The 27,743-nt window shown below is 42.8% G+C and overlaps 1 protein-coding gene across 3 annotated transcripts; it reads right to left on the bottom strand.

Moving 5' to 3' along the window:
• Positions 1–55: 55 nt before the first annotated feature.
• On the bottom strand, positions 56–27,515 carry CAPRIN1 (cell cycle associated protein 1). 3 transcript variants are annotated; one of them, XM_039552084.1, is made up of 19 exons: positions 27,368–27,515; positions 26,859–27,064; positions 18,443–18,505; positions 17,173–17,259; positions 15,310–15,548; positions 15,114–15,196; positions 13,915–14,052; positions 13,314–13,366; positions 13,142–13,228; positions 8,624–8,779; positions 8,430–8,538; positions 7,935–7,996; positions 6,453–6,563; positions 5,783–5,932; positions 5,463–5,613; positions 4,600–4,794; positions 3,515–3,615; positions 3,047–3,110; positions 56–2,279 (listed from the first exon to the last, which is right to left on the bottom strand). In XM_039552084.1, the coding sequence occupies exons 2-19, from the start codon at positions 27,060–27,062 to the stop codon at positions 2,215–2,217; spliced, it is 2,118 nt and encodes a 705-aa protein (XP_039408018.1). In that variant the 5' UTR covers positions 27,063–27,064; positions 27,368–27,515; the 3' UTR covers positions 56–2,214. The 3 variants fall into 3 exon arrangements, with proteins under 3 accessions (XP_039408018.1, XP_039408019.1, XP_039408020.1); XM_039552085.1 differs by lacking the exon at positions 13,142–13,228; XM_039552086.1 differs by lacking the exon at positions 6,453–6,563 and having other exon boundaries at positions 27,368–27,514.
• Between the last annotated feature and the right edge of the window lie 228 nt (positions 27,516–27,743).

Genomic DNA, 27,743 nt, shown 5'->3' with positions numbered 1-27,743 from the left:
AAGCTGATGCACAAAGAAAAATAAAGTAATTAAAAGAATTCACTGTTTTCCTACATCAGTTCAACATTAAAAGGTTTGTCTTTTTATTTTTTTTTTTCCAGTTAAAAAACAGTAGGGACTATTATCTCAGTAATAGCTTCCTAAAAAAGACACAGAACAGCAACTTCTCACCGGACTGCAGTTTAGGAATGTTCTAGGCCTCGACTCAAACTGCTGCTTCCAGACATCAGCCCCGTTTCAGGATGCCTGGTGTGGAATATGGTCTTCACAAGCTTATCATTTCCCGCAGTGAAAACATTTTTCATTTGTGCTCTTCACACAGGACATGGAAAAGTGATTTCCCACCTATTTGGATGGAGTTCCAGACTGTTTCACAACGAAGTCAAAAGTATCTGACTGCAAGTTCTGAAAGTTCAGTTGTGATACAAAGTAGAAATGACCCTCTGAGTGAAAACAACCTTCCGTTTTGTACAGAACAGTTAAAACACCACGCAGCTGTTCCTTAATTTCACCTTTCCACAGGTAGGAATTATTTGATGAGCAATACTTAACATATAATATAGCACTTTTCTTCTTGCACGTGCTATAGAATGCAACAGAACTACCAACACCTCTATGGAGGCAGCTATCAAAATATTCTCCCCACTGCAGAGAGAGTGCATGTGCGCAAAAGGCAGGCACAAGTGATTTTTCCAAAGATTATACCACAAGGATGCAGTAAAACTTGAATAAGACTTGGTATTTTCCAGCTCCTAGGCTTATGCCATTTCTTTTATACATCGCTGCCTTGATGAAAAAAAAAGGAAAAGTCCATCAAAAATAAAAGGTTTCCCAGAAGTCACAGCTAGTAGAGTAAAACCAGAAAAACAGGAGGAGGGTTTACATCTAGTCAGGAAAAAGAGACTATTGGGGAAAAAACCCAAAGAAACCTTATGAAACGTCACCCCGACACATTGAATCTGTTTCAGCCGTTGAAAACCAGTGTTCCAGGATACAATTTTTATAAACATGTTTTATTTATCTTGCTTATACCATTAGAACTGTAACTGCTGGCTGTCATTTCCCTGAAAAGGGGAAATCAACTCAAACACAGACTGGTGCTTTTCAAAAGATAGCAATTGGAAGGGCAGCAGCAGCGGGCATTTGAGATTTCTTAAAACCTTCAAGGCTGCAGGAAAGACAAAAGGACATGTGACCGAAAGTGTTATGATTATCCATTAGAGATTTCCATCAGTACCGGCATCAGTTATTTAGGTGATAATACAGCAAGGTCAAGTATTAGTGACAGACAATGTGCAAGTCATAAGGAATGATAGAGAATACCAATCCTTACAAAAGTCATTGCTATCAAAGAAACTTAAAAGTGTTTCAAAGAGATATCTAAATACTTCACATCAAATATACAGTGGCCATCCAGATTATAGCTCAGATTTGTTGCAAAATTTTGTTCAAGTGCCAAATCAAACCTTTTTTTTTGTTGTTGTTTTTCACCTTGTCACCTAAAAAAAAAAAAAAAAAAAATTACACAGTTACATTAGCAGTTATGCAAGCGCTCGGAACTCCTTAGCCACGGGAATCAGGGCCCTGGTGATGAGGAGTGCTGCAGCTAAGGGTGCCTCTTCTCTGTCACAAACTGCTTCTAAGCCCACCTGTCTATTTAGGGCATTTGCATCACTACACACCTTTAACTGTTCAGTGCTTCGGTTTAATAAGAAAAAGCTGAAATGCAGTTGTTCTACCAAGCCACACTTCACCTTTTCCATCCTTTCATGGGAACATTTAAGTTTTGTCAACTGCCACCACAGTAAATCTTTATGGATTTGCAGATTTTATCTGAATTTGTTAAATCACTTTTAAATGTCAGAAGCGAGTCGTTGCTTTTTCCTGCCACTTCAGTTAACCATGGAGATTGGATCACCCTGAAAATTGCCTTTTTTGCTTTACTCTTAGCAAGGGTGAGGAATCTGAATCTCATATGCAAGGCTCAAGATGATGCTTAGGACAGAACATGCAGAGTAAACGTTGTTTCGTTCCTTTCAATATCCAGGGAATATAAAGCTGGCAACTGTAGTCCTGTCATTATGGGTAATGAAAATAGTCCCTTTACAACAAACTTCCTGTAAGGGAGAACAAATAGATAATAACTCTTCTGGTAACATGTATTGTACACTGGCCAGCGTGTTTTTGGCGTTGAATGGAATCCTGTGAATGTGTTTAATTCACTTGCTGAGCGTTCATCTGAGGCATCCCTCTGTTTGGTCTGGGGGGCCCTCCACGACCTAGAAAACACACAGAAAGGAGGTTGAATTCTGCAGGAAATCTGGTTAGTTTAAAAACTGTCCTACATCTTCTTGGTTAAACTCAAGAGAGACTCTGCTGTGCTTCCTGAAACACGCTCTCAGCTTCAGCGCAGCCCAGGCTGCACTGAGCTCGAGGCCTCAGCGCCGCACCTCGGGGCTTTCGGGACCGAGACAGGGACAGAACCCTTCAGAACTGAACTGCCACGTGGGGTTTCACAGATGCAGGACACAGCCTCGAGCTGCCCTCACTGACAAGGCACTCATGGCCATGTCTGTATTGACACACAACAGTCTCATCACCAAAAATGGTTTAAGAAAAAGACTTGAAAAAATAGTGATGAAAATAAAGTCTAGAAGCTGAACTACAGCCTCATTATGTCTGTGGGGTTTGCTTCCTAGGGCTTTCATTAATAAAAGACAGTTAAGTAGTTCTGCTGTATCTAAATGTCAACAGCAATTGCTGTTTTAGCTTCTTTTCCAAGAATTCCTCATTCAAGAGCCAATTAAACTTCTACCGCCAGTTCACAGGATCACAATAACTCAAGTCAGCAGGGAACTCAGAGGTTCTGCAGGACCAAGCCCTGCTCAAAAGCAGGGTCAGCTATGAGGTCAGAGGAAAGTCAGCTTATTCTTAATTGTGAGCTGCTGAGGAAGGAGTGAGGTTCTTTCTGAAGTCCAGAACTTTAAAAATTGGCTCAGAAACTTCCACTCAACCCAAATCAATTATTCACTACTCTGGAAATTACCTCTAGGAGCTCCCCGAGGTCCACTTTGTCCAGAGCCACGTTTGAAATTCTGTTGATATCCATCCTGAAGCAAAGAAATTAAAAAAGTTACAACATAAAACCTGGGCATTCTGTTACTAACTGCCAGCAAAACAAGGAGCTTTTCGAATGATGTGCACTGACAAAACACCTGTAACTTCAACATGCAACACTTTATTAGTTTAAAATAATATTAAAAAAATAAATTCTTATTTTCACTAGTGCCTAGCAGCTGTAATAAAGTGTGCAGTGACAAATGCTCTCTCCAGTTACAGGATATGTTGCTCAATATAACTAAGAAATATAAATAGATGTCTTTAGTCTTCAACTTTTCCAAACTACACAGAGGCAGTTTGTGTTCCTGAGCAATAAAAAAAGTCCCAGAGGAAGTTGTCACTAACAGCTTTGAGTGCTTTGGACACCTATTTCCCCCCTCCACTGGTAGCTTACCCTCTGGTAGTTTGAGTAATCCCGAGGAGCATTGAACTGGGGCTGTGTGTAGCCACTGTTTGGAGTGTTGGAAAAGGAAGGACGGTAGCCATCATATCCCCCTAAGGAACAGGGCACAAGTCTTTCACTTGCAAAACAAAGTTGCACTTAATACTTGACCTTCTGCTACTATAGAAAGAAAATCAGCAACAGTATTTTACTTAAGCCTTAAAAAACCCCATCCCTTTAGCAAGGGCTGTTTACCTGCAAGTCAGGCAAATGTCTCCAACATCAGGGCTAACATATTACAAGAAATGGGAATGAACACCTGCTAAGGACTGGGAGGAGGCAGAATTCAGGGCATTTCTCAGAGTAATCTGAGGCTTGATTTACAGAACATTCAGACCAGAGCTAAACATGATCCTATGTAGGATCTAAACGCCCCAGCTGTGGTAACTGCATTCACACTCCAATCAGCTGTATTTTTATTACACAAGTTTCTTCTCTACTCCCCAGCCACACGAGAGGAAGAGAACATGGAAGACAGTACCTGTGTCCATAAGTAATCCCAGAATACCTGACAAGGGAACTACCTCTCTCCTATTCTAACATAAACCTCTCTGTAACACTGACAGCCACATATATAAAGTCCACGAATCAGGAACATTCTCTTATCTATCCAGAACTACAGTATCATTCCTCCACTCCTGTTAATTCCCTTGGCCTAGTGACTTTTGGACTCTAGTGTTCCTGTATTTCTACATAAGCCAGCCTACTTTCATTCTGATGAAACACAGAACTATAAAATACACTGTGGAAATAAAAAGCATTTTTGAAATATCAACTGGCATCCAAATTCCCTGCTTGATGGCTGGCTATTGCTGCATTTGCTTATACTTGCAGTGGATGCCTAACAATTGTATTGTAACAGAGGTCCAGACACACACTTACATTTGAAGTTGCTCATCTACAGCCAGTAAGATTTCTACTGTGAGTGTCACAGTCTCCCAGAGACACTGCCCCAGGTCAGTTTGACACTTGCTATCCTGAGCTGGCGCTCCCCCGAGTGCAAGCAGAAGCTGTGAGTGTCTCGCAGAGCTGCTCACCTCTGAATCCGTTTGCTGGGCCCCTGTAACCGTTCATGAGGCCCCGGGCCCCGCGGGATCCCCCCCGGGACACCCCTCGGCTGTTGTAGTAAGGCTGGCTGTTCCTGGGAAATCCAGTGTTCTGCTGGGGAGGCTGCTGGTGGTTTCCTGCCACTTGGTGACTCTGGTCCGGGGAACCGTGGTAGGTACCAACCACTGCAGGGGAATCGGGGGAAAAAGGAAGTATAAAAGTCTGGATTTCTTTATGTTCCCACAAATCTCTCTTTAAACCCAGCATTTGGTTGTGGAGGAAAAGGATGAGGCTCTTTCTCCTTATTGCACATCCAGTACTTGTTAGCACTTCAGGGGAAAGTGAAGGCAGTGCTGAGAGAAGAACAGCTCTGGATAGAGACTTTTATTTTTTCAAGTTGCTAACCTGGAAAGCATTTTGCCTGCTGAATTCAAACCACATCTCACTGATTTCAGCAAAGCATTCCAGACCTTTGTGAAATCTTGCACTGACTATTGAGAAGCCATAAATATTTGCTCTCATTTTTGCCTTACTATTTCCTTTATAGAATGTCACCTCAAATTGCACTATTTGTTTAAAGCAACCAGAGCAAGTACTTCACTCTACTGCTTTCACCTTCAGAATAATCCTGGTCCATGTCTTTATTTAAACTCATATAAAACTCAGTCAAGTGGTGTAACAGTTGGAGATAAATATACCGAATTTCACTCCCTGTTGGATATTCAAACCCAGAGTAACAAAACCTGGCATTGCTCAGGGGAAAGGTTTGCAAGGGAACGCGTGACATGCTTTGCTCCATCATCTAGGACTTCACAGACTATCACCTGCTCTACCAAGGCCACAAGAATTTTACCTGTCTGGAGTTGTTCTTGCTGGAGATCTGATTGTTCTACTTGGTGAGGTTGATTGGAGAAAGTCTGGTTGTAACTGGCCTGGTACTGGTTTTGTTGCTTAAGGGTTTCTGGCTCATTAACAGGAGGAACAGGTGCATTCATGTTGAATACCTGTAAGAGCAGAAATTCATTTTTACAGCTCTTCATTGTATCATGTAAAGAAGCATCAAAGTCTGAGAAATGTGAATCACCAAAGACTATCCCAGGTAGCTACATGAGTGATTCCACCACAAGGAATGAGTACCAAACTGAAGGGATCCAGTATGGATTTCCTACTCACTGTTTGCATGGATTGGAATGGAGCTGCGTTAACATTGATTCCGCTGCTATGCAAAGGCTTGCTGGATCCAGCCTGGAACACCTGCGGCTGGGATGCAGTGGGAAGTGATGACGACGATGGGGTCTGGTCTGCATTCAGTGACATTGAAGCCTGATAATTAAAACAAACAACATTTTAGCAGCTTTTGAGGTACCAAAACTTTAACTTTAAAAGAGTGGCAATGCCTCAGCTTCACCTCTACAAACAACTGTTTCCTACTTCAGCTCAACAGCCTCATTCACAACAGCATCATGAGAGGAAAAATCTAACCATCTTCTCCCTCATTAACTTGAAACACAACTAGAAAACACTGGATGGGAAATGAGTAAGTTTCCAGGCTAACTGCTGGCCAATGTAAAAAAATAAATCCCATCTCCTAAGCCAACAACACTGATGCTCCCATGCTGATGTTGGCATGCTGCATCTAACTAAACATACAAGCTTCCAAATGAAAAGTCTTACTATGGAAGACTTACTGGTCACAGAAAGGCTCAGAATTTTGGAATCAAAAGGGAATTGAAGTGGCCGTATCAACAGGCAACTAAAAAGAATGTTATTTACGAAGAAACAAACTAACATTTGATGTCACCTGCAATCAGAGTTCTTCCCACCCCTGTGAAACCTGACTTGCCTGAATCTGGTCAATTGATTCTTTCTGTGGCCGTTGCTCTGCTGTGTGAGAAGGCTGATACATGGGTTGGGAAGCTGTATATCCCTCACTTGTAGAAGAAACCAAGGGAACCTGACAAAATAAACCCCAAAGCCCCCAAAAGTCAGCTGATGCTCACACACAGTTTTGTAAAATGTATCAGAGACCTCCGGATGGATGGTACTCTCTGGTCTGTGAGCCAGCAGATCTTCACAACCAGTACAAATTAGTTACTTCCAACCACCAACATTGTAACATGACAACTCCAAGCTCAAACACAAGTGGACACAGGCTGGCTTCCAATGGCCTGAATTTTATGTTTTATGAGCTCTGCTCTCACACAGAGCCCAAGGAAAACTCCAGCCAGCAAAGCTGGAGGGCTTTGCATTAAAGGCTGTACTGGGGAATTTAAGAGGCAATGGATAACAACTGATCGTGGTGTTCACACCACACTGGAATGTTCCAAAGCCAAGAGTAAGTTTAGCTACTGCTTGCAAGATCCTCAAGAGAATCACTGGCAGCACTGGTTGAGGTAAGGGAAATAAGAAAAAAAAATCCATTGGATTAAGTCACAGACATCACCTAACAGCAAAATAGAAACTAGCGCAGAGAAAACACTCTGCCCAAAGAAATTATTCCACTCATACAAGACAACAAAACTGTGGAGAGCACCAGCACTTCAGGAGGTACATACAGAGGAAACTCACTCCTGTTTCTATGTAAATGAGTGACTTAAACTTTGCAGACCCAATCTGGACAAGCCAAAGGAAGCAATTTATACTGCCTGTACTGTGAGATCCATCATCTATCCAGGCTTTTTAATTGCAAATACCTACAGGGATCAGACCCATTACTGAGACCAGCAGAGTCCTTGGAGATGCCACACATGCTTAACACAAAATTAGGAAGTTCTTTAATCACCAGACAACTGAAACATCTTAACAAGAAGGTGACTACTTCAATTATACAGTGGAGAAGGAAGTTTAGGAGATCCAACTTAAAAGCTCAACTGAAAACAGCATTCAACTCACGCTGACTGCTCTACAACTCCAGTATAAAATCCCAATCCAAGCAAGCAACTGGAAGTAATAAAACACAACACAAAATCTGTAGTTAATGCATTAGATCTATCTGTGCCCTGACACTCAGTTGAACAGACACAGGCTGCCCTTTAACCAAGTGATTTCTGTTACAAGCAAATAACAAACCACCTGCTTCTAGATAAATTGGAAGTACTACTACCCATGGCTTAACTACTAAACAAAGAGAAGATCCCCTTACTGGAATTTGTAATGTCTGCAGAGAATGAAACGAGCAAGTAGTAATGCCTGTAAGCAACAATGGAGACCACTGATTTCCCAAAATGGGAACTTCAGCTTTTTGAGTTTCTCACGTAGCTAGGAATTATTAACTCAGGTCTAATATCAAACTCAAATCCAAAACACAATTTACTGAACATTTTACCTGTGTGGCTTCTGGTTGCACAGAAACTTGGGTAGGCTGGGCAAGTCTTGACTCAGCATGAACTGAAGGAAAATAATTTCACTTATTACATAGTAAAATCAAAACCTTTTACAGAATAGCATTACTATCTTCTCTGATCAGTTATGTGAGAGCTGATCACCATGAAGATGATGAAGCCTTTAGCATGGCAAAGCTATACTCAAATTACCAATTCCTGTTGCCATGCAAAGAACATTTTTTCTAGTAGTCCAAAATAATCCAAAGCAAAACAAAAAAAACCCTTTAGATAGCCCATATTTCCAAGCAAAACCTATAAGCAAGTGAGAATTGGAAGTCTAAAAATAGCACAGTCTCATTTCTGAGAAAAACACACTTTAACAGGACTGTACTATTACTGGTGGTGACCCTTTTACTACGCAGCAGTAACTGAAGCACTTCTAAGAGGTGACTTGCAGGCTTCCCCAGTATTTATGTTTAGGATTTACCATTACAAACCTGGAGGGCAAACCATTTGTGGCATGTCCAAACTCTGTGCTGGGTTCATGGGCTGTGCAGATACGATGGCAGGATCAAGCGTTTGGTTCTCAAATTCCAGCATTGAGTCCTGGGGAGAAAAAAAAAAAAAGAATAAAAAATCAAATCCACATTGCTGTGGGTTAAACAGATGAATGTTTAGAGTACAGAAATACCTGCATGAAGTTGTAGGGGCCTTGCATCTGTGCCATGAGGTCCTGTACTCGCTGTCTCCTGACCAGGGGGTCTGCCTGAGCCACAGCAGTGAGCGCGTGAGGTTCCGGGACGGGAGGAGACGTCGCCTGTGTCTGTTGCTGCAGGGAATTTACAACCTAACAAGAAACAACAACCAACTGCAATTTCAGCTCGAGGCAGCACTGCACTCAAGTGACTTGGGAGTTCTTGGCATTTCTGGCTATTGCCTAACTGGTTATGGATGATGGAATTACTGTAGTGGGGTTGAGTATTACATCCTACAGACAGGTCAGTGCTGGTGGCCAGCTACTCGTTTGAGCACTCACAGGACTACAGAGTTCACACTCTGCTCTTTTCTAGTCTCCATCTACTCTTTTCCCCATGAAAAAAGGTGTTTGTTCAATATTACATGGATTTTGTTAGAGCAGGATTTGAGACAGCAATTTATCAGCATTTGGAAATTTAAAGGAAGTGGGGGCAGAGTAAGCTTCAAAAATATGCACAAATGGGGAACAATTATTTTCTCATTGCTTTTTGGTAAATGTAAGTGGAGTCAGAATTTTTTTTGTCTTTCTTAAGACTTCAAAATGCTCAATTTTCACAGCCACTGTTATCCTAGGTCCCTGATTTACTGTCTCAGGGAACAGCATGCAGCATTGCATGACAAGGATTGCCAGACAGCACTGCAAGGGGACACCAGAAGCCCAGAAGCAGAAGCACAGCTCATGGTGGGCAAGAAAGCTCAGATTTACCAGACATATTCCAAAGTGGCAAACATCAACAAAGGAACAAACTGCAATGGGCTTTCAGATAGCACCTGATCAGACAGCAGAGAAACCAGCAAAGCTGGACATGAGCATCTCAAAAAACCATCAGCAAAAAGTTTGAAAACAGACAGCAGCAAGGATGGTCGAGCTGCACTCTGATGGCCCTAACCAGTCCCTAACCTGCTCTTTAGGCAGCTCCCATAATCCAGAAGTGCCATTTTCTATGTCAACAAATGCCCTTTAAAAGTATCTTTGTCAATGACTTGTTTATTAGTTCTCTATTTCAGTGAGCTTCTAATATTAAAAATCTTCCAGAAAAACAGCTAAGCTTTAAAACTTAGTTACACAGGATATAAATCAGCATACAAGCGCCTGGAAGTTCAAAAAACTGATGTGAAAAACGTGATTTCTTATTAGAACTGCAGAAGACAGATTTCTGTACAGCCATCATGACAATTAACAAACCAGTCCTATTTTAGACCAGTCCTATAACAAAGATCTGAACTTTAAGCCTCAAACTGCCACTATCCAACCTCAAAGCCTGTACATTTTTTTAAAATTTCTCAAAGAAACCTACAGCACCTTCCAGTATTCCTACTGCTTGCCCAGCTTTCCAAACCTTGTTTGCACATAGCATTCTGCACATGCAGTTGCCTCACCAACTCCAATGGCTTGTTCCTTCACCAAATCCCTGACAGAAAATCTGAACAAAACTAAAATCTAACCACAACCTACAGTCCTCTTCGAGATTCCCTTCAGAGCCAGATCACCACTAGTAGCAATCCACAGAGAAGCAATTTGACAATTCCCATGAAAAATACACCCTGAGGCAGTCCACACTGGAAACCAAGCATAACTGCTCTGGCCTATCCCCAAATTTCACATTATGGACTGTTTCCAAATTAAGATTAGGTCCTGTAAATGGAAAAAATTATCTCGAGCACATATATAGACCTTTTGCACATTTCAAAGCTTAAAAATTGAAAAGAAAGTGCAAGCCAGATCAGGTGAAACTCCTGAGTAGTAAAACCAGCAGCTACTCATCTCCTGTTTAATTGTTATCAAAAATACTCTCAATTATTTGAGCATACCACTCAACTCATGGAGTCCAAGTCATTCACAACAATTCAGTATCTTCAAGGAAAAAAAAAAAGCGTTGATGGAATCATCAAGAATACATAACAGTGACAAAAATATCCAACACTTTCCTTTTTCACAAATAGTACAGCACTAACTTCAGATGGTGTTTCAGATTTTACATTATCTTTTCCAATCCTCTTTTTTTTCATGTCAGGAGAACAGTTTAGGACCTATTCCTTCAGCCTTATTAGCACTACCAGGTACTCTGACCTAGTACAACCACAGTAGGATGAAACTACTGAACAAATTTCAAGTTGTGTGAATTAAGATAATTTTGGCAGCAGGCAGAGCTGCCACACACAATGCAAGGAGACTGACAGGGGACAGCAAAAAAGGAGGAGGAAAGGTAAAACCACAAGTTTAATGACACCACAAACCAACAGAAAGAACTTGTGTTCTGGCAGTCTGAGAACAGTTTTCAATTCTACACAAAATCCATCCACCCGAAGTTCCACAATCTAAGACACAGTGAACTTTGTTTACAACCAGACTCAGGTACTTTTTAGAGAAGAAGCAGTTAAAAAAATAAAAATTAAACCCCCACAAAACAACAATTAAAAAAACCTCCATAAATACTATTACCAATAAAGGACATCTTCACCAAAATTAAAACATCATATAATCCAAATACACTTGGAAAATTCACAAATAAATTCCTTAGTTTCAAACTTATGGAAGGCCCACAGAAAAAACATCCTTGTGAAGACATCATCACGTCCCAAACTAGAAACACACCACAGAAATCCTGACTGTATCACATCTACCTGAGGGTTACTGAAAAAGAGAGAAGTTTATGATACCCTCCCCCTTCCTGAACAATTATGGAGCTCTTCTGAGCAAATGTTCTCTTTCAGATTTCAAAATTCACAGCTATCAGTGTACATTCTGTGTCATGATCTTACCAAAGCACAGTTCAGCTGCATTCCCATGAGAAATGAGATTGTGATGCCAGCAAGAATAATTTTACAGGCAGATATTCTCAATTTCCCTTTTTTGTGCTATAGCTGAGAAAATAAGGTTCTTAATTATGAAGAAACAGTGATTTTCAACCTTAAATTTTTCTAAATTATTCCTTTTCTAAGATGTCCAAGATATTGGGACAAAAAGGACAACTGAAGCATACATTCTTTGTACTGTCCCTATGAAAACAAAGCTGATCCAATCCCATATTCGATCTAGTACAGATGCCTGAAAAATGAGGAGTTTCAGAAATCTGTCTCATACCAAACTGCAACCTGAACTATGTCTTCATCCATACTCCTTATATTAAGAACTACAGAGAACTGAACCACTCTGGACCCTTGGTAGAAACAGATATAAAAGGGGTATAACTGAAGCCTATCAATCATTAATTTTTAAATGCTGTGCCTTCTAAGAATACTCCAACCAAGCGTGACTTTAATGTGTGGGTTTGTCAGTTTAACAGATTTCTTAAAACACATTCAACAGCAGTGATATTTCAGGGGTTTTTTGAGTAAGGGATTGAAATACTATGACAAGAAACTACCAAACTCATTCACAAACATGGCAAAGCTGTCTTAGTCCTAGAAGCCTCACACTCATCCTCAGTATTATTCAATTTCTTAGTGGTCTTCAACGCTGTAGAACAGGAATTTCAGCCAGACTCAGTGTAAATCAGCTGATTAGTTTATCAGATCAAAACAGCTGCTCTGTTTTTTCACCATTTCACAAGATTTTGAACACTTAATCCACTCCTACACTTAGAAGCAGTCCAAAGGCACCAAGAAAGTCTAATGCAATTTGCTGCTGCAGAAGGCTAAAATCAATCAAAAATTAACTCTCCAGCACCTGAAACAAGCTGCTCATGCTTGTTTTTAACAGACAGACACAACTCAAGCTCCAACATACCAAACATGGGGTTTGTCCTTTTCTGTACGTGAAGAACACAAACTCTGGTGCAATAAAATCATGGACTTGTACATGTAGCAAAGTCTGAGTGCAAATCACTAAACTGGGGATGGATCCCAACACCAGTGCACCACAAACACCACAAGTGAACAGCCACTCAAGTGCAAAATAGTAACAAGTGAAATACTTGAAGAACTGTAGTTCTGGGAAGCAGAGACGTACACACAAGCATATTTTAACATCAAATTATGCACATAAGCAATCTGCAGCAGGTATTAGTTGAGTTACTCATTTTCAGCTCCCTCTCCAGGGACCTGCTCAATGAAAGCACAACTACACCACACTGTCAGCAGCTGGGGAGATAAACTTTTAAGTTCTACATTTGCAGCTAAGTTCTCAAAAAAAAAAAAAAAAAAGACTTCAAAAAAGTCCTTAAAGTCTTTTTAAGCCTAAGACTTTTAAGTCCTGTTTTCCCAAGCAAGCCACTAATGAAGAAAAGCAAGTTCTCTGCAAACTTAGCCAGACTAAATAGATTTTATTTCTTTTTAAATACTCCTGAGCTAAGTATGTAATTAAAGAATCGAGTAGTGAGGCCAAGCCTACTTAAATATATGTATTCTTTTATATATTGGGGGAGAAGGGATGCAATACTAAAACCTATCATGAATTGTGAGCCAGCAGAAACAGGGATTGCAATTTTACCTGCAGTACACAAGATCTTACCTCAACCGTTTCAACTGTCCACTCATCTACCTGTTCCTTCTCACTACTGCTGAACTGAGTCTCTGCCATGAATTGTCTGTTTACATACTAAAATAAAAATAAGAAAGGGTATGAAAGTAAAAGTAAGTGGCATTAAAGGTATACAAAATGACAGTCTTTCAGTGAATAATACCTCAGTTGATTCAACTTCAGTTGGTTCAGTAAATTCTTCTGCTGGATCGGGTTCTAGAAGAAAAAGGAATAAACCGTTTGTCTGGGAAAACCCCAAACCAACAACAATAAAGACCCCAACCACCCTCATGTTACAGACCTAGAAGATACAAAGTTAGATGAGAAAACCTTGTGTCCCAGAATGAAGCAGAAATGACAGGGGCATTAACAGAGAATTAGTAATAACAAATAATCTCAGAGCTTTGAATTAAAAAGCAAAAAAACTCCAACATTAAGTTCTTGCTAGGGAGAGTTATGTTCAGCTATGCCTTCTCCACAAAAGGGAAAAATGTCCTGAGCTTGTTCTTAAAACTGGATACAACATTCCCAACTTTAAGTACGTAATCACACTGTCTGCTTCAAAAACTGCTCCCTTCTAACACAGCTTAAACTGGTGGGAACCACTGGAAAGTGGCAAAGCCTCAGGCAGCCAGAACTTTCATCCTGGATGGTTTTGGTACTAGAGATGAGCACTGCATTTGCAATTCAGTCACTCTGAGGACTGCAGAGACAAGACAGAACAACACAAATGTGTCAGTCACAAGGCATCTCCCCCTTCTCACCAGCCTCTGCCGCAGTGTCTTCTACCGCAGGTGCAGGCGCTGCCTCCTCTTCCTCACACAGCCCATTCTGGTGGTTGTGGGTGCTGTCAAAGTAACTGGTCTGAAGAATCCGTTCAACAACCTCCTTCAGTGCTTTGTCTGGGAAAACAGAACAGGGGAACATCAGCACCAACTCGGTCCTCATCATCTTCTCCTTCCTTCCCAAAGATTGCAGAGTTTTCAGTCCAAAGATTGTACATTTTATGACCCTTTTGCTGGAAGATGTTGCTGCCCCAAGCCAATCCGTGACCATTACTGGTACAGGATTCCTTCTCTTACTACATCACATTCAATAAATCCATAAATAACCCAGTGTCATTCAGAAAAATCTGAAGGGCAAGGAGGATCTTAAGAGTACATACAAGTCTTCAGAAGATTTGTGGAACGCTCCACAGTGAGGTCAAGTTTATGAATTTAATTAGTAGACTTTTATTCCTGTTATTTAAAACCATTACTGTGAGACAATTTCTTACAAAACAACTGTCAGTACAAACAAATGTACACAGGTACCACCTGATTCATGAAGGTTCTTCCCCTGAGGTGAAGTGGCTCAAAAGAGCCTTTGTAAGCAAAGAACACATGCCCTCAGTGCCTCAGATGAATGCTGGGGCATCTTAACCCAAAAGACATCAGCCCCAGTGGGAAAGCAGCATTACTGGCTGCCTAGGCCATGTATTTGGGAATTATATCCTGCAAAAAAGCAGTCTGGCTGGCATGGTCACACCCTGATCTGCAGCTGATCAATGACAACAGGGCAAAGCCACTACGCTTTTTGCAGGAGCCACGGGGGAGAGAACATCCCACTAAGGATGGCCATGCCACTTTATGTATCAGGTCCTATCAGTAACAAAGCTCCTTGTTCACACACAGGTTTCCAGAAACAAAGACCTGTTACTGAGCACCAGCAGAGTACTGCTGAAATAGCAGGAACGGACTGAGCTTCAACAGTGAGTAACGCTGAGCCAGTGTAAAATAAAAACCACCACACACTGAGCCCAAACCTCACAAGTCACTGTTACAGTCCAGCTAAGAGCTGAGGAGAAGCAGTTACTCTAAAAACTCAGAGATAATTAACTGCCCAAGCTCTCTTACATCAGATGTGTATTTTAGCTCAGGCACAAATTCAGCGTGCTGTCTCTTCATGCAGAGACTGTACTTACAGGTTGTTCCACAAACTGGTTTTTCCTTCCCTTCCAGTAAGTCCCACAGGTGAACAGATGCTTGCTCATACTGCTCATTCAACCTTAAAAATTAATTAATAAGAGTTAATTTCTTACCGAGTCTTTAAATTACCATACTAAATACATTGTTAACCGACTGGCAATTAGAAAGACAAGCATTCTGCTATAACCCTACCTCATGTTCATGTCTCGTTCAGGGTAAACCAGCTTGTAAAACTCATCCAGCATTGTCAGCTCCTCCTCTGTCAGCACTGGCACCCCATTGGATCCTTGTTTGAGGTCGCTGCGCACTTCATCATCACCCAACTTCTCCAGAATAAACTGCAGCTCCAGCACAGTCTTTAAACGCTTCTGCTCAGCCTCCTCTCGCATCAGCTGCTCCCTGCGAGCGGTCTTCTTTATTGTTTTCTGGATCTGGAGAGGACCCAAGGGAAAAACAGATAGAAATGTCTCTAACTGCTAAGAAAAGGTGCAGGAGAGCAAGAGAAGAGCCTAAGTGTTGGGTTCTTGCACTGGGCAAGAGCAGATTTTAAGTGTTGGGTTCTTCCATTTGGAAAGGCTTGGGTGATCCAGATTTTTCACACTGGCCACACAGAGAACAGGAACAGAGAAGTTATTCACCATATCCCATGACAGTAGGAAACACTCATTGGAACTACCAGATCAGCTTAAAACAGATCAACCAAAGTACCCTCTGTTTTTTCACGCACCACAGGAGGGAACTCATGGAATGTTTTGCCCTGAAAGGCTGGGGAGATAGACAGGATCAGCAAGTTCAAAAAAGGATTTAAACAAATTCTTGGACATGAGATCCCCAGTCAGACACCCTAGGGAACAAGCATGTGCATCCACTGCAGCACTTCCAGGGTGAGGAGCATGGATGCAGGGAGGGAGAGGATGACACATCATCATCAGCCTTGAGCTCTGCACTGAACCTTCCACAAGGCTGGTCTAAATGCAGCACCAGTCTGAACCCACAGGATGTTTCTTCCATTATTCATCCAAGCATCCAGCATCCCAAATTCAGCTGGTTTACCTTGTAAATTTAATATTCTCTACCAAAAAATCTATTGTGACAGTAACTTTCTCACTTTGAAACACCTGAATTTCATTTTTTAAAATCAAAGATGTATCTTAAAATCAACTACATGTGAACCAACTCCAGTCAGGAAAAACTGCAATCAAGTTTGAAAGCAGAGCACCAATCTGGTACTCCTGGATTCACTGGCCTCTTTTAGCAGTCAGCTGACCAGGGAAACACTGCAGAACTGACTTGTCCAGAAAAGAAGGCTCCCCATTACTAACATTCTGTAAACAGAGATGGAACTGTGATGCCAGAAAATGAAGAAACAGGTCGGCTTAGTCCTACAAATTAATTTACAGCCACAACCAATGTAGAAAGCAGTTTGTAATACAAGGATGCCGCTGCCCTTCAAATTCTCACAGCCTGTTCACAAGCTAAAACCACTCGGTAGAGCAGTCAGCTGCACTAACATCCACTACACAACCAATTCCTCCAATGCTGCTGCTCTTTCCAGAACTCCCAACCTTTTAGAACTTAACTCTCGACCACAATGTTATTTTGCCTCCTTGATAAAACACCAACTCAAAAGATTACCTATTTTATAGAATCCAGGTAATTTATCCTTTACAAAAATATGAATTGTCTCATAATGTAATTTCAGACTGTGTTATTAAGAAATGAAAACCCTATGAAATCAATTTAAGAAAATGTTACCAATGCTAGCAAGTGACCATCTTTAATGTTGCACTGCAAACCTGTTCTGTGATCACACTGTTTTCAACACTTGAGTTGTGTCAGAAAATTACTACATTACTCTTGCTTCCATACATTTATGGAGTGCATCAGAAATTCTTCAGAAAACCTAACATCAACTAATATAAAGAATAGAATAAAACAGTCAAACAACAGGAAATCAAGGGCAATTCATCCCTGTAAATAGAGGTGACTACTGCATCAGTGGAAGAGTTTAAAGTGTTTGGATAACCCACATGGCAACGCTTGATCTTTACTTACATCTTGGCTCAGAGCCATAAAACTCCTCTGCAGTTCCTTAGCAAATTCCAGATTATTTGTCACTTCCTGGTATTTTGACACTGCATCCTTAAAAAAACCCAGAAAAACCACAAATGTAAACCAGAACCAACAGAACAGAATATATACTTCCAACAAATAAATTCCACGTGTTTTAGTTCTGAAGAGAGACACAGGACCCCTTAATGGGACTGCAGCTATGTTAAGGCAAATTAGATTTTCACTGGCCCAGATATCAAAGACTTGTCTATGTCCTTGGGGCCTCTCGTTTCTTTAGATATGCTAAACATATATAAAAATACGCCTTTATGTGCTCACGTGAGTGATGGACTGGTCTCATGGTTGGCTGTAGCCAATTCCTGACAAAAACTATCTAACAACTGGGAGAATGGGGGAGAAGAACATCTGGCAACTCAGAACTGCTCTAGAGTTTGAGAATTAATGATTTGTTATCTCCAGTCAGAGCCCAAATCAGAATATACAGAGCATAATGTCCCCTTCTCCAGAAATCTTTGCTTTTGCTATCTTCTTAAACCTAATACTCTGATCTGCACCAAAGCAAACCAAACGCCTCAACCCATCTGGCAGTACTGCGAAATTCCACCAAATCAGAATCAAATCAGGGGGATATGGCTGAGACATTTATACCCCTGCTGTGACAAAATAATGGGATTTCTCCAAACAAAGAAGATTTTTATCAAGCCTAGTAGTCAGGCTTCATAAAAAACATGTGTTTCCCTCCTCAGCATGGTGTCAGTTCTCTTCTCTGCTCAGCAAACAGAAACCTTATCATGGTTTCTCTTCACAACAGGCCATTCCAAAATAAAAACACACAGATCTGTGATATTTCAGTTTTCAGCTGGCACAGAACCACCGAAGTGAAGATGAAATCATCACACGGACCAAGGGAAGCAGCTCATTCTTTAAGTGTCAACAGCTGCAATAGTTGGAGGGTACATTTTTTCCCTTCACTTTCTCAGTGTTAAAAATCATCAACAAAACACTGTTGATTACTGAGCATCTGGTGATCTCTTGAAGTATCAATGTGCATGTTTGCACCATGCAACTGAATTTAAATTGATATTTGCTTTTTATTTACTACAACTGCAAAACTGCTGCTGAATCAAGCTCTACAATAACCTACTTTAAGAACCAGCCCCAACAAGGAGAGAGGCAGCACAAAACTCCTCACCACAAGATGACAAAACAATTTAACTGAGATCTGGTTAGGATTTTTTTTGGTTGTTTTTACCAGTTGATCTTGATTCAGACGTTCTCCCTTGTTCATTCGTTCCTGGTAATCATCAAGTTTGCTCTGAAACAAAAGAAAAATGCTGTTATGAAGAGCCAAGAATCAGTTTAAAGCTTTTTTTTTCTACTTGGGCTAACAAAATTATGCACTGTATTATTGCAGTACACAGACTGTAACACAAGCACATAACTGTCCTGAAGGAAGAGTACATGAGAAAAATTCTCTTCTGGGTTAAAACATAAAGATTTTCCCAAGAGGTAAATATTTTAACCGTGTTTATTTGGCTATTACAGTATCTTCATGGCTAGTTGGAATTTCCAAGGAAATTCACATTCTTCCTAAGGGGAAAACCACTCTCAATGGACATTTCCTTCAATCCAAACCCCAGAGAGCTGAACTGAGGGCTGAGGTAGAGCTTATCACCACTTTATCACTACAGTACCAAAACCTGACTGCAAACCCCCACTGTCAATGCTATTAAGATCCAGAACTGTAATTCTCTGTAGCTGCATCACTTAAGAGAGTTGTAAAGAATTTTAAACAGTTTCTAATCTTCTGTGCAAGAATGCCCACCAACACGATTCATATTAATAGCTCTCTAACACAGTCTTGTTCAAGAGCATTAGGATTTTTTTTCCACAGGAAGAAACTGAAAAAAGCATCATTGGGCTACTTTGCAGCAGGATGGGTTTTCTCATCTGCTTAAACAGAAAATGATGCAGAAGAGTGACATTGGCCAAAAGCAGGTAGAACTCCTGTGTGCCCAAGTGACAGATTCCACAGGCTAACAAACTAGAAAGGGTCTTCAAAAGAAAGCAAAGCCTGTTAGGATAACACACCTAATCACTAAGCTGTTTCCACCATTTCTGTATTATCACTAATTACTACATAGTGAATGAAATTAGCCTTGATCTGATTTTAAAAGTTACTAAAATGAATCCTTAAAAATTATCTTCCCAATCTAGGATAATAAAACATGAAAAGCAGAACACTTCATTTTGAATGTCAAAGAATTAAAACCCTGATGCAACCACTGTCTCAGGGTTTACATTTGCCACTGAGGGACACCCTGTTTGGTTGCTGTTGCTCTTTGTTTCAGAGTCTTCAGTTAAAATATTTTACTGGTATTTTTCCAGTTAATTCAACTTCTATGCTCAGCCTCAGATTTTTTGGAAAGATCAAAGTCTGTGGAACAATTTACCAGGCAAGCTCCTCTTCCAAAGTATTTGATGCCCATCATTACTTCCTGAAACTCAATCACCGCTGTGAGCCTTGGTCCTTTTGATGTCACTGGTGCCCACAGTCTGGATCTTTTCAAGTCCTCCAAGCCAGATACAACATTTAACTACTTCACCTTCCAGTGTATCAGAGCCAGCAATGGCCTAGGCAAAGTCAAAGCAAGAACTTCCAGACCTCCAAAAATATATTACTGGGAATCTCATGCTGGGGACAGAAACTACATGGTAACAGTTGTTAAATGCAGCAGCCACAGTTCTTAACAGACCAAAAAAGTAGCCCTGGAGAGCATTTGGCACACTGCACATCTATCTGAATAGGAAGGAAGGTCAGGTAACTCATCTCCATCCCAATTTCAGAGCAGATGATGACATGCTTGGACAATCACAGGACAGTTCTCTTGGTCTGGGAGAGTGTGGCTGAGCTGTGAAGCCAAAGGGAGGTAAAAGGGCTGAACCACTGCAGTGCCCCAGTGCAAAGCCAGGTCAACCCACACCTCTGATGGCTGAAATCCTACAGCAAACTGGCTTTGCAGACGAGGAAATTTCAAAGGAAGTTCCTACTTGCTCAAGTCACTGGCTCCCCTGCTGCAGATTACAATTCCCTTGGTCACCCTGATGCAATAGCTTGTGAGGGTGCTCAGTAAATAGACTGCAAACATGAGCCAGCTTGAACATGGTCTAGAAAAATGCATTAAAACAAGTTCTGTGATCCAGTCTCCAACACAAACCCATAAACAACAACAGTAAAACAAACAGGGTGGAACACTGTATTCCAGAACACCACTTTGTTCAACTTTGCTGAAAAAAACCATATATTGCAAAATTACACTGTGAAACACTGACAGAATCCATTTTGCTGGCTGAGGGCATGAGGGAGGGAAGAGACAAAAATATCCTAAATAACTACAATTTTTTCTGTATACTTCTTCCATGCATGGTTGGTCCTTTCAGATTAAGATATTTCAGTAACATACTGAACAATGCACAACCTTTTTCTTGAAGAGTGAAATATTCTTAGGTCTAATGTAAATGCTTTGCTTATTTTTATTCAACCAAAAAGCAAAGGGTAATATGTCAATTTCTGTTAGGAATAGAAAAAAAGTTACTTGTCTTCACTTTTTCTTCTTTATAAATATTCCTATTGGGAAGGTAAAAGCAGAGGAAGGAAAGCCCTGTCAGCTGCAATGCAGAGGACAAGCCAATGTGCATTTAGTTAAATGTTACCACAAAGATTTCGACTGCCAAGTAAGCGTTTTTCTATCATCCCAAAGACACTTTAAGATCCAAAGCTGCATTACACAGAAATATTAAGTGAAATGCTTTCCTTTTTAATCTGCACTGTCAACTAACAGCAATCCAAGAGCAGCATTAGTGCTGTAAAACAACTGCAGTAAAATTCCTGCTTTAGGAACCTACTGCAGTGCCTGCAAGAGGGGAAGACTGTCTTTATCTTAACCCCCCTACACAACTTCACCCTGACTCCTCACAGATGGAGATCTCAGAGCATGGAGACCAAACCAGCAGGAAAAAAAAAATCCAGTGGCAAAGTGAGCACAAAAATTTGAGTATTGAACAGCTCATGAGTCAGCAGCTCCCAGTTCTGCAGGCAGCAAGCCACCCTGCCTCAGCTTTTTCCACTGAGATACCTGAAGTGCTTTGGAGTTTCCTGGGGAAAAAGCACCAAAACCAGGCTCCTGGGACTATGGTGTTCATTGCTTAAGCATGCCCTGGATTTTACTTTAATAGGAATCTGAAACTGAGTTACTTTACCACAGTAATAGACAGTTCTCTTCACCTCCTCTGAACTGTCTCAAAAATGTCATCCTAAAGTGGAAACAAAAAATGCAGTTACATGGCATTACCCTCCAAACCAACACTGGTTTTAGAAATGCCTGACCACTGAGCCGTCACTTCCAGTGCTGTGCTACAAACTGGATCACTGGAATCATCAGATTAAAAATAACCCTTAAAAAAGGGGGTCAGGAACAGGAGGGAGGCTCTATATTTAACCAGATAATTTCAATGCTATGGTTCTACCAATTACAGCAGCGCAAGTGTGCATGACAAGGTGCAAGGGGACAAGGTAACCTCTGTGAACAGCTGGAGTAAACCTTTTGGAATCCAAACTCTACTACAAGCTAAGAAAAGGTGGAAAGGACATCCCAAGACTGTTTCCTGAGGCATCTCAAAAATTGAGTGTTTCTGACAGCACAAAAGCAATTAAGATAATCCAACATTTAAAATAGCTGTGTAATATGGTTTGCATTGAACTCAAATAAAAGCCAAGTTACAAATCAGAAGTTTATTAACCTGTTTTACATCTCTGCATTGTAATTTATCTGCCCTCCACCATCACCTCCACACTCATTCATTGCTTTGCAGCAAAAACTGCACAGAAATGAACAAAAAAACCCCACAAACCAAAACCAGACTTCCCATTTTCTCAAAAAAACGGGCAGAAAAAAAGCCATCAAAAAGGTAAAACACTTAACAAGGAAGTTCAGAACCTCTCAAACTCCACCAGTTCTGAGAAGCAGTTTCAGTCCTGAGCTGGAACCAGGAAGATGGAAGGATGCAGTAACACCAATATGCCAGAACACAAAACACTTACAGGTCTTCTGTTTAAACTGAATTTATTTTTGAAATAACAGTTGTAGATATTCTGGTGGGTGGGTGGGTTTTTCCCCACAGTCTGGGAAGTTCGATGGTTTAGAAAAAAATATCTCCATGATGTATTAGTTTTTAAACAAATGACAAAGATACATCGATTCTGAGACTGCAGTTTCATGATCAGTTAACCCCCAAGGGAAAAAAAAGCTGCTTCAGTAACCAGAATTAAGTCACAGAAGAGTGGAACCCCAAGTTTTGGTGACCGCACAGAGATGTTCTTTCCAAACCACCACCACACAGGATTTCCTAAAGAAACACTCTGAATTTACAGGGAAGCTGACTACACGGCAGGAGACCTGGATTTTGCTCTACACATCATTTTTGTTCAAAAAAAGTTACTTTTACAAATGAATTCTAGAACACCAACTGGGCTGCAGAACACAAATCGAGCTCTCCCAACACATTCTGTGTGTCTTTTTCTTCTGAAACAAAAACTGTCATCCAAACCCCAAAGCAGCATCTGAAAAACTGAAACTAGAAGGTGTTTCCAGAGCCCCTTGGACTCATCATGCATCCAGTTAACTGAACCCACTGGGAGACAATCCCTATTCTACAATAACCAGTTAAAACCAAAACAGACCCAGCTGAAACCTCAAAGCACCAACCACCACATGATTTCACAGATAAACTGCTTGGGTTTTCAAGACATGAAGCTGGATATCCAAAATTGCTACCAAGAGAGGTTTCAAAGAAAGATTCAGGCTTTTAATACACAGTTTGAAATGAATGTTACGATTTGGTCCAAAATCACGTTTAATCTCCAAAGATAAAATTCAAACCAAGCCTCACAAGGAAAGGTTCTGGAGACACTCACAAGCCTGGGACATCCAAGTGGCCCAAAATCATGGACAAAAGCATTTAGAGAGATGCTATCAATGGGCAGCTTCAAACTTCCTGCTACCACTGACTGCACCTACAAGAATGGAAAACCGATCCCACTGAGCCGCGTCACATCAACTTCAAATGTCCATCTGCTGTTCCACGACAGCTCTGTGCAGCCCGGACAGCAGCACCTGGGAACTCCTCATTTTGCACCCCAGCCAGGGTTACACTCAGGAGGAAATTCAGACAAGCTGATAAAGTGGCAGCAGCTCAAGTTACCAGGCACAGGCAACACGTGCCATTTTTCCAACTCCAGACACCAAGCTCACATCAAGTTTTTAAGCTCACATGTTACCCTGTGAACATCTGCCCATCCCCTAACCCACCCAAATAAATTATTTTGCCCCTTTGGCAGAACATTTGTTTGATAAACTGCTCTTACATGGCTCATGCTCTATTGCACAAGTTGAAAGCAAAAATAACTGGGTTTTTTTCATTCAGCCCTGAAATAAAACCAGAGTTTGATCTCCATTCAATTGGCTTAAAATTTGGAAAGGATTTTCCCTCTAAAAACAAAAACCCAAAGAGCCAGGGAGAAGGAGAAATTGAAGGTGAAATATTTTCTCCTAGGGAGCACAGAGAGCTGGCAGGACTCTAACCCCAGACACCTGACAAACACCTGGAGGAGTCCAGGTAACTTCTAAATTAACTAAGCTTGTCAACATAAACTCGAGTTGCACATCTGAAGGTCGCATAGAGAAAATACCCCTTTAATTACCCCCTTCCATGCACACACAAATATCTTGTCATCTAAGAGCAGAGAAGAGCATTCCTATAATTTCCAAATATAAAGAGATGAGGGGAACACAGACGTTTTCAGGCCATGCTTTCACATCCATTTCTGAACAGCAATTCCCTTTATCCTAGTCCCTTTTAACACAAGCAATGTTCATTCTTTCAAATGAGGTCACATTTAAGAAAAGAAAATGAAAGTGTAACTAATAATCTAGTAGTTTTAGTTTATACAAAAACATTCAAAACAGTATAGATCAAAGTTACAAATATTATTTCAGTTTGTGTTTTGGTAGTCATGCTATTTTATCCTCTGCGTTTAGAGGTAAACGTGACATTAAATTTACTCCAAAAATTCAAATTTCTTCATGAAGAGTGACCTTTCCTCTACTAAAAGCTGCACACTCATTCAAAACCTAAGACGGTACCTCTTCCAGAGCAATCATTTTTCATCCTTCAGAAATGTGTGTCTAAGTGTATTTCTGTATTCATTCTGTGACACAAAGCTCTGAAAATCATCCCTACTGGCCTTCGGTACCAGCTGCTGACAAAGAAAGGATTAGCTGTCCAACTAAGCACAAGTTCCCAGTGAGATTTACTGCATTTCTCACCCACTCCTGTCTGTGCAGTATCCAGCACAACTTTACTTTCTGGATGCTTGGAAAAACTAAAAATATATTCTTATCCACAGATACAAAGTACAAGGAAATACTGATGTGCACAATGAGCTTTGTTTTAAGACACAAAGCATGTAACGCTCTCTATTAAAGAGCATTATTTACTACAGAACTCTTGATTCCCCCACCAAGGGAGAGGCTCAAGCCCACAAATGAGTTACTCTGCTTTACCACACCAAAACCCATTTCTCTCACGACTTCTGTAATGCTTATGAGTCCTCCTTCAGGAAGTTTCAGAACTTCAGGCCATTAAGACTTAGGAATCTTTCAACTTTAATTCATCAGTGAGAGACAATACGGAGCTTTTTCTTTTCAGGCCCCTGCCCTTGCCTTTTCTTTAAGCCCACACTGCCCAGCAGAGAGTATTCCAAAAATAAATGCGTTCAGTAATTTTCATGGAACATCTTCCAACAAAAGACATGTCCAGAAAAAAAAGGGCACTTTGTCCCCTCTATTCACTGGGTAGAACACTTCACCTGACTAAAACTGCACTCCAACAGAATGGAATGGCGAAGGCAAGTGTAAATTAGGTGTAAAAGACCTCAAAGTTAATAAAAATACTGCTCCCAAGAAAAGCTGACCCTCACACCAGTAACACAGTGCTTTATCCTTTTGAATACTCCCAAGTACAGAACAGGTCAAAATATTCACCTGCTAATTTTGGTTCTTAAAATATATATTTCTAACAAATAAAAAATATTCTCAGCAGATTTTTGTGTATATCGGGTACAACAGTTAAATTTCAAACAATTTTTTTGTATTGGAACAATTAGAGACAGAAAGATCTGCTGCCTTTCTCAAGCTGAGGACCAGTACTGTGTGTGCACATATTGCTGTGTATTAATGACAAGTTTAAGACAGACATCTTGTCCTGTCTACACACAACAGACATGGAGCAAAAGCTCCTCTGATTCTAAAACTTACCTAAAAGGTCCTGGCTTGCTGCTTTTTGCCATTTTTAAAACCCAGGAAAATCCCACACCCAGTTTTTAAGTGGGAAGCTACACTGTACACAGTGTATTTATACAGTGTATTATTGATACACAGTGTATTATTCATAGCTAAAGCACGGCTTCTTTCATTTACAACCCACCTGTACAGACTAATTTACTGGTTATATTTCCACCTTCTACAATATGGAATACTATGAATACGGCCAAAAGTGCCAGTTAAAAAAATTAATAGAACAGTTATTATGCTTATTCACGTTTAAAAATAAAGAGATTTAGGGCTCCGGCATGAGCATGAAATTATTTTTCAGTAATCCCTAATTTTAGCTTGGCAATGTGGTGTTTTGAGGCAAGTCTCGAGGCTATGCATTAGCTCTTTTTCTGACGGACGCCTCATGCTCTGTAAGTTGTAAAGCCCTGCGAAGCTCATCTAATCTGCCACCACCGAGAGGGTGCAAAACACGCCGCGAGTAACCACGACACCCTTTTCCTCTTGTGCCACAACTCGGAACCGTCCGAGCACCACGGATTTAGTAGCTGCTTTTTCTAAAAATAACCCCTGAAAGGCCGCTTCCAGCTGGGCTCAGGCTCCCAAAGAGTTGAGCTTAGGGCGATGGAAAGCGAGCGGTGACACCGGGGCGGGGTGGGGTGGCCCCGGCTTTGTGCGGGCGGCACAATGAGCTCCGCCGGGGAGGCCGGGCCGCCGCCATGTTACAGCTCCGCGTCCATGTGCCCGGCACCGGGGGCATCGCAGCCTCTGCCCGCCCGCTCCGCCGGGCACGGGCACCGGGAGCGCTCCGGCCACCGCACGGAGCGGGGATGTGGGGAGCCGATCCCGGGGATGGCGCGGCTGGGAAAGGCCGTGCCGCGGGGAACAAAAGGCGGAAGGAGGGGGAAGGGAGCGGCGCCGCCGAGGGGGCTCCGGGCAGCGGGGCCGAAGGGGAGGCGGCAGCCGCGACCCCTCCGGGCTCTGCCCCGCGGGCCGGGGGGAAACCGGGCCGGGTCCCGGGAGGGCGGCCGGGGATGGGGCAGGGGGACCCCGGGAGGGGAAGGGGACAGGCCGGGGGAGCGGCGCTCGCCCTTCTGGAACCTTCCAGCGGGCGGCCTCTGGGGGCCACGCCGGGAACAACCCGGGAGGGCTCGGCGGAGGGCCCGGCACAAGGGAGCGGAAGGGAAAACAGGCCAGACCGGCTCGGGGGCAGGGGCGGCCGGAAGACGGGGGGCAAGGCGGGTGGGCGCCCGGGGGTCTGACGGGACGTGGGATCACCTTCTTCTTCTCCAGGTTGCGCAGCTTCTTGTCGATCACCCCCAGGATCTGCTTCATGGCCTCGGTCTGCACCGTGGTGATGTTCACACCCGCCGCCGCCTGCGGGGCCGCCGCCGCCGGGGCAGCCTCGCTGCCCGGTCCCGCTTTGCCGGTGCTGCTGCCGGTGGTGCTGCTCGCCATGGTGCTGTTGGTAGCCGAGGGCATCTCTGTGAAGAGGGAGGGAGGGCGGGAGAGAGACAAGAGAGCGGAGAGAGCGGCGGGCACGTCACAGGGAGGGAGCGCGGACGGCGGGGACGCGCGGGAGCGCGCACGCGGCCGCGCGCGCACGAGCCGCACCTGCCCCGGCGCGCGCCCCGCGGAGCCGCCCCTCCCTCCGCGCGCGCGGGGCGGCGGTCACGTGACGGCGCGGGGCGGCCGTCTCGCGCCCAACGGTCACTTTCCCTTCACGCTCCCCTTCCTCCCCCCCGGCCCGCTCGGTGTGTCCGGAGGGGCCGCGCCGCCCTCCTCACCCTGTGCGCGACTGAGCCCGGGGGGGACACGCTGCGCTCTCTCTCGCTCTGTAGGAATGGCCGCCTCAGCCACGCTCCGGCCCCGCCGCCCGCGCTGCTCCTGCTACCACGGGAGAGAGAGAGAGAGGGAGCGGCGGCGCGCACGCCGGCGCGTAGAGGCGAGGCGGCGCGGGAGCCCGCGGGGTCCTGGCTGGCCTGAGGGTGCCCGCGGAGAACGCCTGAGCCCGCGGCGGCAGCTGCCGCACTGCCCGGGCGGAGGAGGCGCGCCGCGGCGGGCCCTTCAGGCGCGCGCCGGGCGCCTCAGCGCCAGACACAATAGTGGGGCGTCCGCGGGAGCCCCTCCCGGCCCTGCCGCCTCCCTTTCCCGGCACAAATG

This window comes from Corvus cornix, chromosome 5, assembly GCF_000738735.6.
Source record: "Corvus cornix cornix isolate S_Up_H32 chromosome 5, ASM73873v5, whole genome shotgun sequence".
In the NCBI taxonomy this organism is placed as follows: domain Eukaryota; kingdom Metazoa; phylum Chordata; class Aves; order Passeriformes; family Corvidae; genus Corvus; species Corvus cornix.
This window is presented reverse-complemented; position numbering and strand designations above follow the sequence as displayed.

Bases quoted from the DNA above. Each gene is read 5' to 3' on its own strand.
- CAPRIN1 (XM_039552084.1), bottom strand. From the start codon at position 27,062: ATGCCCTCGGCTACCAACAGCACCATGGCGAGCAGCACCACCGGCAGC. The intron at 17,260-18,442 runs GTAAAAACAACC...GGTTTTTTTAAG, and splicing joins GTCTGAATCAAGATCAACTG to GATGCAGTGTCAAAATACCA. The intron at 5,933-6,452 runs GCAAGTCAGGTT...TTTAATTATCAG, and splicing joins AATCAATTGACCAGATTCAG to GCTTCAATGTCACTGAATGC.